The sequence below is a fragment of the Balaenoptera ricei genome, chromosome 1 (genome assembly GCF_028023285.1).
Source record: "Balaenoptera ricei isolate mBalRic1 chromosome 1, mBalRic1.hap2, whole genome shotgun sequence".
NCBI classification, from domain to species: domain Eukaryota; kingdom Metazoa; phylum Chordata; class Mammalia; order Artiodactyla; family Balaenopteridae; genus Balaenoptera; species Balaenoptera ricei.
The window spans coordinates 117946621-117957515 of NC_082639.1; the positions used below are offsets into that span (position 1 = coordinate 117946621).

At 47.2% G+C, this 10895-nt stretch overlaps 1 protein-coding gene across 5 annotated transcripts; it reads right to left on the reverse strand.

The window, feature by feature from the left end:
- Positions 1-63: 63 nt before the first annotated feature.
- On the reverse strand, positions 64-10749 carry DEDD (death effector domain containing). Of its 5 annotated transcripts, none has more exons than XM_059934883.1 (7): positions 10527-10749; positions 8786-8818; positions 6522-6625; positions 2572-2960; positions 2264-2371; positions 1806-1952; positions 64-1260 (listed from the first exon to the last, which is right to left on the reverse strand). In XM_059934883.1, exons 4-7 carry the CDS (start codon positions 2894-2896, stop codon positions 884-886), a joined length of 957 nt encoding a protein of 318 aa, XP_059790866.1. In that variant the 5' UTR covers positions 2897-2960; positions 6522-6625; positions 8786-8818; positions 10527-10749; the 3' UTR covers positions 64-883. The 5 variants fall into 5 exon arrangements, with proteins under 5 accessions (XP_059790866.1, XP_059790879.1, XP_059790852.1 ...); XM_059934896.1 differs by lacking the exon at positions 10527-10749 and adding an exon at positions 10367-10420; XM_059934869.1 differs by lacking the exon at positions 6522-6625.
- Between the last annotated feature and the right edge of the window lie 146 nt (positions 10750-10895).

Below are 10895 nucleotides of genomic sequence, written 5' to 3' on the forward strand. Positions count from 1 at the left end.
TCATTTCACTTTCACCTATGATGCCCTTTGCCCAAGCCAGAAGAAAGCAAAGGGGAAAAGGGCTGCAGGGTACAGTATTTATTTTCACTTGAACATGGAAAGAAAGTGTCACACTCCCCCTTCCCCTTTTTAGGGGGAGTGTATTTTAATCAGCAACCTCTTCTCCATCCACCCTGTGTATGTGTGTACACACACACCACAGTTGGGAGGGTGACTAGGCTGACCTAGTCCGCTTACCTATTACTCCTTTGAAGAGGGTTTGACAAAGAGGGAAAAGGAAGGAGCCACACCAGGCCGAGGTTTCAAGCCATGGAATGGAGGAAACGAGGCAGAGAGGAGCAGCACCAGAGGCCAGGAGAGAGTGGAAAGGGCCACAGCTTCTTTGTTTTTTAAAAATTCTATAATTTGGGAGAGGGTGGTGATTAATTTCCAAAATACACTTCAGAGTCCCACCTTCCACACAGCTCCCTACTGAAAGCCCTTTGGTTTCTCAGACAAAATTTAAGAGCCCTCATAAAGCCAGAAGTACTGATAACCCCTCAATGCACCCAAAAGCAGTGATCACTTCAATCCCTTACAAAGACTATGTTCTATAGACTTTGCTTCTCCCTATACATTTGTCTTACGGCTCAGTGGCAAGGTGGCTGTAGAGACACACATGATGGGGGTAAGTGGAAAAGGGAAACAAAGGGAAGCCCAGGCACATGGGTGCAGGGAGGAGTGGGGAACACCACTTCCATTTTTCATTTGTCTTTTCCTTTAAAAAAAAAAAAAAGGCAGGGGTGTGATTGGTTGGAAGGGTAGAGAACAAACCCCAGAACGGTATGTAAGCTCCAGAGGTGGGTGGTGAGAAGTCCCCAGAGAAGTGAGAAGGGGAAAAAGGTCAGGGCAATGCTTGCAGCATCAAGTTCCTCAGGAGTTTCTGTCGGCCCAGCTCATAGTCCTCCTCGTCCACATTCACCAGCAGCTTGATGGCCTCATGGCCCACAGCCTGCTTGAGGGAGTCTGTGATGAAGACACCTTTAAGTGCCTCTAGTAACGAGCCATTGATATAGTCGCGCCAGAATGCGTCGAGGTAGGTGAGCTCAGAGAACTTGATGTCACAGATGATGGAGCCCAGGTCCCGGGACTTGAGGATGGTGTTGGCCTGGTTAAAGCGCTCAAACTGGCGCTCAAGTGGGTCCTGCTTGTTAGAGAAGACGTTGCCCTGCAGAGCAGTCTCATGCTGGCAGTATTCAGCCCGAACCCGCAGTCTGATGTCTGTGGGGAAAAGAAGATATGCAGAAGAGTTTGCACTTTACACACAAGTTTGAAAGGTTGAATAGAAGAGCAGAATAGCAAAGTTGGGAACATCACCTGACAGCTTCTCTACCTCTTCCCAGAACTAGTTCTTTTCTATGTACCTCTGAAATCCTTGCCTGAACTCAAGAGGTTCCCTTAAATGGGCCATGCCCAGGTCAGATTATTTCCATCACTCACAAGTAGCACCTTGATTCTAGGAGATATTTTCCTAATTAACAGACACACAATTTCACTTTAATACTCTATCATGACTTGGGTCATCCTACAATAAGGATGTCATAACAGCATCCCTTTCATCTAGTATTACCTAGAAAGAGTTGAAATGTACTCTGCCACAAAGGTAGAGGAGTTCTTCTCCCAGAGACTATACCATTCAATCTCACTTTGCAACAGCAATCAAACTGAGCCTTACACACTGAATAGAATAACTGCCCAGTATTCCAGCAGTTCTTTGTATTTCCCTTCAAGTCTACTCTACCTCTAGAACCCTTGAACTTCCTCACCGCATGTCTGCTTTTCCTTGGGATCTGGTGTCACTGACTTCCGGCGTTTTCGCTGGCTCCCAAGTGTAGCTCTCCCTCGAGCTGGCCGCTTGCTACACATCTGAGGGCCCGAAGTGGGGCAGCACACCACAGGATAGTGGGGAGGCACTGACCAGAGGGTAAAAAGGGAGACACAGTAGGGTAAAAGCAGAAATTCAAACACTTCACTTGGAATGAGGAAGGATCGTTTAGACTTAGCACTAAAAGCAGTATCAATAATGTGACCTGAAAGGCAGACACAATGTGAGAACAATTACAGGACCCAGATGAAGCATTAACACCTCATCTGATTTTTGGGGCGCCACATATGTGGTGGGGGGGACAGTGTCCTTTCATTTAGGCTGGCGAAACTGGGAAAAGATGGGTCCAGTGTCCTCTTTCTTGATTATGGAAATTAGGGGGAGTTAATATTGTCTCACCTGTTTTAGGGGGGTGGGGAGGCCTCGGTTCTGGATCGCTGAGGGCTCTGGGTGTCACATAGCGAATTGATGTCTCTTCCAGATATTTGTCTACAAGATCAGGGCACACTGTAGGGGGAGAGGGATTCACTCAGGAAAAGATACACCCTTCCCTTCTCCCAGTCCAACCCTCCACTGGGCCTCATAACTTATCCTCCTCAGTACTCCCCAGCGTCAATGCCTCCTGCTTGGACTCCAATGCTGCTCACTCAGGGCCGCCCACAGCTGTTCCCTGATTCCAGCGTCCCCAGCCCCCAGTGCACCCTCACCAGCCCGTCTCCTCTTGAGGGTGACGTAGGGCAGCAGGTCATGGCGAGTGATGATGCGCAGCAGCTGCAGCACCTGGCGAAAGTTACTCTCATCACAGCGGCCCTGGCGCTCCAGCGCCAATAAGAAGTCACGTCCATTTCTGATGAGGCCACGCTCGTGGTCATCAATGACATCAACAAAGAGGAAGGAAAGAACTCGTACGTCTCTGTGTGTCAGGTGGGTGCCCACGATGTCAAACATGCGATGCAGGCTATACAGCCCGTGCTCTTGCTCACCATGCTCTTCGGGCCACACCTGGCTTGCCCTCCGCTTTAGGCCCGCCATGCTGGGGGCTCAGGTGCACAATGCTTTCCAGAATCCCTGCTCAGCAGCTGCAATCCCCAGTATACTATAAGGAAAAGGAAAGAAACTGTGAACCCCTCAATGTCAGGAATTAGTCATCCACTCCTATATTCCCAGAGCCCAACACAATGCCTGGCACAGTGTAGTGCTTAATAAGCGTTTATTAACTTTTACAAAGTTTTTTTTTTTTTTTTTTTCTTTTTGACTGCACCACGCGGCATGTGGGATCTTAGTTCCCGACCCTTGCGTTGGAAGCACGGAGTCTTAACTGCTGGACTGCCAGGGAAGTCCCTACAAAGTACTTATTAAAAAATATAGCCTAGAGCTCTGTATATCCAACAGATGCTGCCCTAAGTCCAGATCCTACTGGAGAAAGAAGGTCCCTTCTGCTAAGTAAGACTTGTTAACTGCAATTTTAGCACTACATATTTAGCAGAAGTTGCTATTAAATATTACCCCAATTGTTCCTCTGGCCTTCAAAATACTGCTTTTGGTCCCTTGTGCTCTCCCTGCCAGCGCCCCCAATCAATTCATCCCTTAAATGTAGGTGAAATGAGGAGAAGTAGAGAATTCACTCTAAATTCTAATATAGAAGCTGCATCAGATGAACTTAGGGGCTGACAACAGGGAAACTGAAAGCCTTTAGGGTTACAACTAGTTTTAATTCTGCCTATTTCAGGACTTCCCTGGTGGCGCAGTGGTTAAGAATCCGCCTGCCAATGCAAGGGACACAGGTTCGACCCCCGGTCCGGGAAGATCCCACATGCCGCGGAGCAACTAAGCCTGCGAGCTACAACTACTGAAGCCCGCACGTCTAGAGACCGTGCTCCACAACAAGAGAAGCCACCGCAATGAGAAGTCCGCACACCACAACAAAGAGTAGCCCCTGCTCGCTGCAACTAGAGAAAAAGCCCATGTGCAGCAATGAAGACCCAATGCAGCCATAAATAAATAAATAGAAAAAAGAAAAATGGGACTTAAAAAAAAAAATTCTGCCTATGTCATTAACAAACTGTGTAGCTGTGTGCCCTTAAGTCACTTAACTTCAAAGTCTCACTGTCCCCATCTACAAAACAGGGATGAAAGAAACTACTCCTCGGAGTTAAGAATCCAATGAGAAGATGCATGTGAAATCACTGTAAAACTTATCTAAATGGTTAAGAGATTTCAAAGAGATAAGCATCCTTGGCCTCTGCAGCCCAGACTCATCCCTCCACAAACCTAACCTCATATTTCCTACAATCAAACCAAGTCCAGGAGAATAAATGCTAAGAAAGTTAATTAAATAGCCACCGAACTCACGGATTTAAAACAACAAACATCACTAAGCTCCTAGGTTGAGCATTCTTGTAAGTCTCCTATGCCACCTGTACTCGCCTGATGTTCACACACCATTTGGATATGTCACTTTCTAACCTTTCCTCATGGTTGTCATTTACCAATCCCCTGTCAATGACCAATCACAGTCCTACATTTATTATATATTTTGGCATTTAATTCACAAATTTCCTCCATCATCCTGGGTAATACCAGTGACCCAGCCAATAACCAATCCTCAAGTCCAACAACTTTCACCTCCTCTCCAGCCACTCATATTCACTGCCCCGGCAGAGAGTACCACCCAATACTGCTCCACCACCTGACCACAACCTCCAATCACCCAATCAATTATAAATTCCTGTTGATGCTACTTTCTATTTCTTAAATCTGCCTCATCCTTCCACCTCTACCACCACCACACTGGTTCAGGCCCCAGTAATCTCTCACCTGGATTACTGCAACAGCCTCTCTAAGTCTGTTGCAGCCACCAACCCTAACCTGCCTAAATCAATCCCCCACGTCCAGCTGAATTATCTAAAATGCACAACTGACCACATCACTTTTCGGCTTAAGACCTCGCTACAGTCCCCTCCTTACCAATAAGAACACTCCAAACTCCTTACCCAACACACCAAACCTTCCAAGATCAAGGCCTTGCCTACTTTGCCAACCTCACAACTCACTTTTTATTCTCTAACATTATCCGTTTGTTTATAGTTCACATACATCATACAATTCATTTCTCTGTAACTTTCTTCAGACTATTCTCTTTGCCTGAATGCCCCTCTCCCTTCTCTTCCACACACCCCCCATTACCACCCTTTTTCAGATGGTTAACTCCTACTCATCCTTTAAGAATCAGCTCAGATGCCATCTTCAAATTCATTCTCTACACCCCCATGCTGGTATAAGTAGTCCTCTTCTGTGCTCCTATGGAACACTGTACATATTTCCCTTAAACCATTTATCGAAGTGTACTAAAATTATTTGTGTATTTATTAGCCTATTAGACCTTAAGCGACTCACATAGAGGGCCTAGGTCATATTCATCTTTATGTCTCTAGTGCCTAGCAATGGATGGAGGCTGGCATATAGTAGGAGTAACCTGTTGTTGAACTGAAATGAATCTCCAAGAGATCACCACAAGCAACACCAATTAAGAAAAAAACTCACAGAAATCCAAGAGTGAGAGGACCCCATTAAAAGTACACACAACTCAGGTATCATGCATATACTCTAACGGGCTATAGCCTCCCCCACATTGCAAAACTACCCATACCATAGTACCCTACTCAACAGCGAGACAGGCTGTTCTGTCCGTTTTATACTCCAAGAAACAGGCTAGGTTAAGAAAGAGAATAAAATTATAAACTACTTCAGAAAAGTCAAGCTGTTGAGGACTCAGAAAATTGAAGCGCAAGTAGGACCTGGTCCTCTCTTTTAATCCTGAAACGGAAGCACAGAGACACTCATACCCTTAAGAAAAGGGGAGGGCTTCCCTGTTGGCGCAGTGATTTAAGAATCCGCCTGCCAATGCAGGGGACATGGGTTCGAGCCCTAGTCCGGGAAGATCCCACATGCCGCGGAGCAACTAAGCCCGTGTGCCACAACTACTGAGCCTGCGCTCTAGAGCCTGCGTGCCACAACTACTGAGCCCACGTGCCTTGAGCCCATGCTCCCCAACAAGAGAAGCCGCTGCAATGAGAAGCCCGCGCACTGCTACAACGAGCAGCGCCCCCACCCGACGCAACTAAAGAAAGCCCATGCGCAGCAACGAAGACCCAACACAGCCAAAAATAAATAAATAAACAAATAAGAAAAGGGGAGGGCCACCCTGTAATCACCTAGCCCCATACCATGTGTTCAGATATGTGGACAGGAAATATAGCCCTTATCTAGTTATGAGAGCCCAGATGTCCCACCCAAAGCATGGGAAACAACTGGGAAAATAGCGATTCAACTATTGACTGGTTTTCCTTGTTTCTTCCTCGCTTGTTTCACCTGCTGCAGTCACTGGCTACAAATAGAGGGGACTGAAGGAAAACAACTTCTTGCTCATAGCAGGTAACATGAGAAAACTGAGTCTCCTTAGAGCCCCTACAACTTCTCCTTGTTCCCTATCCCACCTGTTCCCCTTGGCCAGCTGTTCATTATGTGGATCCCATAAAAAACAGATGGGCAGGTTTCACATTCAACCAATCAGAAGAGCAGGCTGCTTCAGAGCTCCCTAATTCAAAGTGTCCTGACTATAAACCCCAGGAAATTAGGAAATATTGTCCCCACATACCTGGTCACTGGAAAATGAAGCAGAATACAGGAAAGCACTGTGGTCCTAATTATGTATCAATGGATGCAATTCTACAATAGGTCTCACTCCTGAGGGTTAACTCCCTAGATTTGAGGGAAAAACAGCCACCTTTAAGTCGTAGATCCTAGGCTGGATCAAAGTGACAGGAATTATCAGAGCTTCTAGGTCAGTGGTTCTCAACCAGGGGCGATTTTGCCCTCCAGGGGAATTCAGCAATGTCTGGAGTCATTTTAGACTGTCATGACTGGGAGGGTGGTAAGGGAGGGTGCTACTGGCGTGCAGTGAGTAAATGCGATGGATGATGCTAAACATCCTATAATGCACAGGACGGCCTCTTACAACAAAGAATTATCTGGTCCAAAATGTCAATAATGCTAAAGATGAGAAATCCTATTCTAGATGGAGCATGATGAAGGGTCAAAAGGAGAGACAGCATGTCGCTTCCATCCTATATCTGGAAAAGGAAGTCATTTGGTCCCTCCAACCCAAACCCATCAAACAATATTACAGAAGAAAAGCCAGTCAGACAAAGACTCATTTAACTTAACTAAGGAGTTCCATCCCACTCCAACTTGGCTTCTCTATCACCTGCTGTTGCCATTTAGGTGAACAGCAGGTGACAGGACTACACTCCCTTCCGCCCCATCCCAGGAGGTCTAATTTGACCTAGTTCAATCTAAATTTCTGTGCAGATCAGAGCAATGCCATCCTCTGCAAGACAGACAGAAAGGATCCTGCACTTAAACCTTGCAGCCATCTTTAAAGTCCCAAAACTAGACCAAAAGCAGACCCTTCCTTGTTAGGCTGCTGATCAGACTTATACTGCTTACGCAATGAAGCAAAATGTAGAAGAGGCAGAAGTTTCCCAAGGTCATGCTTGTCCTTGGGAGAAATGTCAGGAAGCTGGCATGCAGACTAATAGGCAGCCCTCCCCACTTAATTATCATCTAGGATGGTGAGTTCACTCACTCAGCAATCCAGATGGGGGTTCCAAGAATCTATCTAACTTCAGCACTAAAAGAACATGGCCAACTTCCTCTTAAACCAAAATATACTCAGCTTTCTGTGGCAGTGAATCGAAGGAACTCAGCTTAAATTATACAGAGATCCTAGTTGAAAAGTATCAGAGCAGTGAGGAGAATGTGCCCCCTCTAAAACTGAAGATTACAAAGAACTTCAGAATCTTGGTGCCTGAAATATTGCCAGACACCAAGAGACAAACACTCCAGTAAACAAGAGTCCTGATCCTGCTGGCTGATTTGGGTCTATTTGAGAGCCTAAGGTATGGATCGCCCTTAATAGGTTCCCAAGACTAATTCTTTATTCTGATGAATTTCTGCATTTCCTGGAGCTGCAGGGTTTTTTGTTGTTCGTTTTCTTTTGGGAGGTCCAAGCCAGCCAAGGGCCAACAAACAATCTGTATGTATCTACAGGACTTCCTCTTGATTAATCGTTATCTATTAGATTTCTACTTCCGTACAAAGTCTAGTCTCATCCCAACCAGGGATGAGATCTGTATTTTTTGAGGTACTTGATTCTCTCAGAAGCCCTTAGAAGGCATGTGGAAGAAATAAATAAAGAGTGATGCCTTGAAATGAAAACAATAGTCCAGTTTCATCCCAAAAGAACGAGAGGTATTTGACTCTCGCAGAAGCCCTGTGAGAGGGAAAGTCATGTGGAAAATCTGAAAAAGAGTGATGTCTTGAAACCTGAAATGTAAAGGACATGGAAAACCTTCAAGATGACTAAGATGACTACATAAAGAGCTTTCTTGCTGGTAGGACCAAGAAAATGTAACCAAATATCTGGAAGTCAGAATTACAAACTGTGTTTTCAAAATGAAGATTCCAGAACAACTAGGAGAAAGAGTAAGCTACAGGAAAAGCCTTCCCGGGGCAGGTGCCTCAGTAACCCTCCAAGGGCAACATTTAGTAGACACTGTACTAGAGTACAAAGTTCCATATGTTTAAAAATGTTTCTCTCAGAGCTGACCACGAAGGCTAAATAATAACAAAACAAGGCTGGAGGTTTGCCCTAAGACACCTAATTTCTGTTCTCCTTTCCCTCCTATCAATCTCCAGTGACCCAAAGGGACAATGACTGCAACAGATCTTACACACTGAAAACCCATTTTCCCTGTCAGCTACCCCATTACTGAGCTCAACCCCCAATATGCCATTTCCATTTCATGCCGTTTCCATTCCCTTCCATTGTTTGAAAACAATAAAAAGTTCCAGACTTACCTCTGCAAGAAACTTAATTTCCCAGGTCTCTTCCTAGCACAAGGTTCAAAGCCAGCAGCAAAGCAAAAACAAATAAGAGGGGGAAGCGTCAATTTTCAAGCTTTATTTTGAAACCTCAAAGAGGTAGTCAATCTCAGCTGCAAAAATATACAGACAAGCCTGAAGCCATTTCAATTGAAATGATCCACTCCAAGCTAAATGAGAGAACTCACTCCCATCAAAGTCCCCAGGCTTCCCTAACCTTCTGTTACCCAATTCACAACACAATAGCAACTCCAAGAATTTCCAGTCTCAGTGGCTTAGGGCAAGAAAGGTCCCAAATTCAACAACTTGTGGGAAAACCAATTATCCTCTGACACCTCACCTGACTCCTCAATTCCTTATGAAGCCCAGCTACTTTGTTACAGTATTAACATTGACTTTCATCTTTAGATGAACTAGGAGAAAAGTGGTTACAGCCAAAGAAGGCACTTTCTTTCCATTACTTCACTAATGAGACCAGAACTATCCTCCAAATTCTCGCACACAGTGAGAACAAAATATACTGGGGCAGCATCCAGTCAAACATCTACATTTCACCAGGGAACATTTTTTATGTATGGATACTGACCCCTGCTCCTAGCACTTAAACAGCAAAAGAAGGGTCTGGAAACGAAAGCACTCATTTAATTAGCACGGCTGCCTAGACACCATCCTGTGTTTTCTGTTCCCTGCAAACAGCGTTCCAATATAGCATGGCTGTTTCCCCATTCTGGCATTGCTAATTGTTTAAAACTAGAAAAGTCCTTTACTCCTTCCACACTCCAGCGATACCAGGCTCCCCATTTTCTCTTCTTTTTGTAACCAGGAAAAACAAGGGAGCAGTAAGCTAGGCAGCTTTTGGAAATCCAGTTGAACCCTCATCCAACCCCAATTCTCCAAACCCACATGACCATTCCCTTCTGCCCTTCCCACCCTAGTAAGAGCTAAAGGCCTGGCAATTAGAATTGGCTGTAACTGATGCTGCTTAACTCTGCTCTCTCTTCCTTTCTACAGGGAAAAGGGAAACCCCTGAACCTCTATCACTCGTGCAGCTACACTGTCCTATCTCCCATCCCATTCCCCTTCCTCCCAAACTTTCCTCCTAGTCTCTCACTTTCTCCATTACCTCGTCACACCGACACGCTCTCCATTCCCCAAACCTCCGTCCTCTCCTTTTCCACCCAAATTCTCCCCTAGGCCCTTCCCCCTCCCACCTCCAATTTAACACTTTCACAACCTCCCCGCAAACGTCTCAAATCCAATCTTCACCTTTTCCACTTCTCCACAACACCCCTTACAAGAGTCCAGTCCTTCTTCCAACCACATGCCACAAGCCCCCTTCCCCTTCACAGCCTCGGCCCCTCCTTCCCGTTCCTACCCCCTCAGCCCGGCGGGACCGCAGCCCCACTCCCCACCTCGGCCTCTCTAATACCCCTAGCCTGGCCCAGCCTCGGCCCTTGTTTACGCCCCTCCCCTGCCCCACTCCTCCGCCTCGACCCTGCCCTCTCCCGCAGTTGCCACCTCCCCCGCACGCCCCCCTCGGCCGCTCCCCTCCCCCACCTTGCAGCGTCCCGTCACCTCCCTCTCTTCAGGTTCTCAGGCTAGACGTCGCCACCGCCTCCCCCTCCACTTTCCTTCCCCAAGCCCTTTGCGGCCCCGCCCGGCCCCGCCCCGTCCCGCTCGACTCCCCCTCCCCACTCCGGCCGCCCCGCCGCCTCACTCTCGGCTCAGGCTCGGCGCCGCCATGTTGGATCCATCCGCGCCGCTCTCCCGGGCCTGTCTCACGGCGCCGCATCCGGGCTCCAGCCGCCGCCGCCGCCGCCACCGCGGGCGTGGGGGAGGGGAGAGGCAGGCGGGGGTGGCTGCATCCTGAACAGCGCCTCCCGGAACCTGGCCGGTTAGTGGCGGCTTCGAGACCATAGTGAGGCATGAGCCGGAGGAGCCATGCTAGTTGAGGGCAGCCTGGCAGCGGCATTAAACGGGGAGTGGATAGCTTCATTTCGGTAGCGGAGAATAGAGATTGGCAGCCATCTTGCTTTGGGGCAAGCTGGCAACGCAAGTTATTCTTCAGGACGGCTTCAGGGCAGTA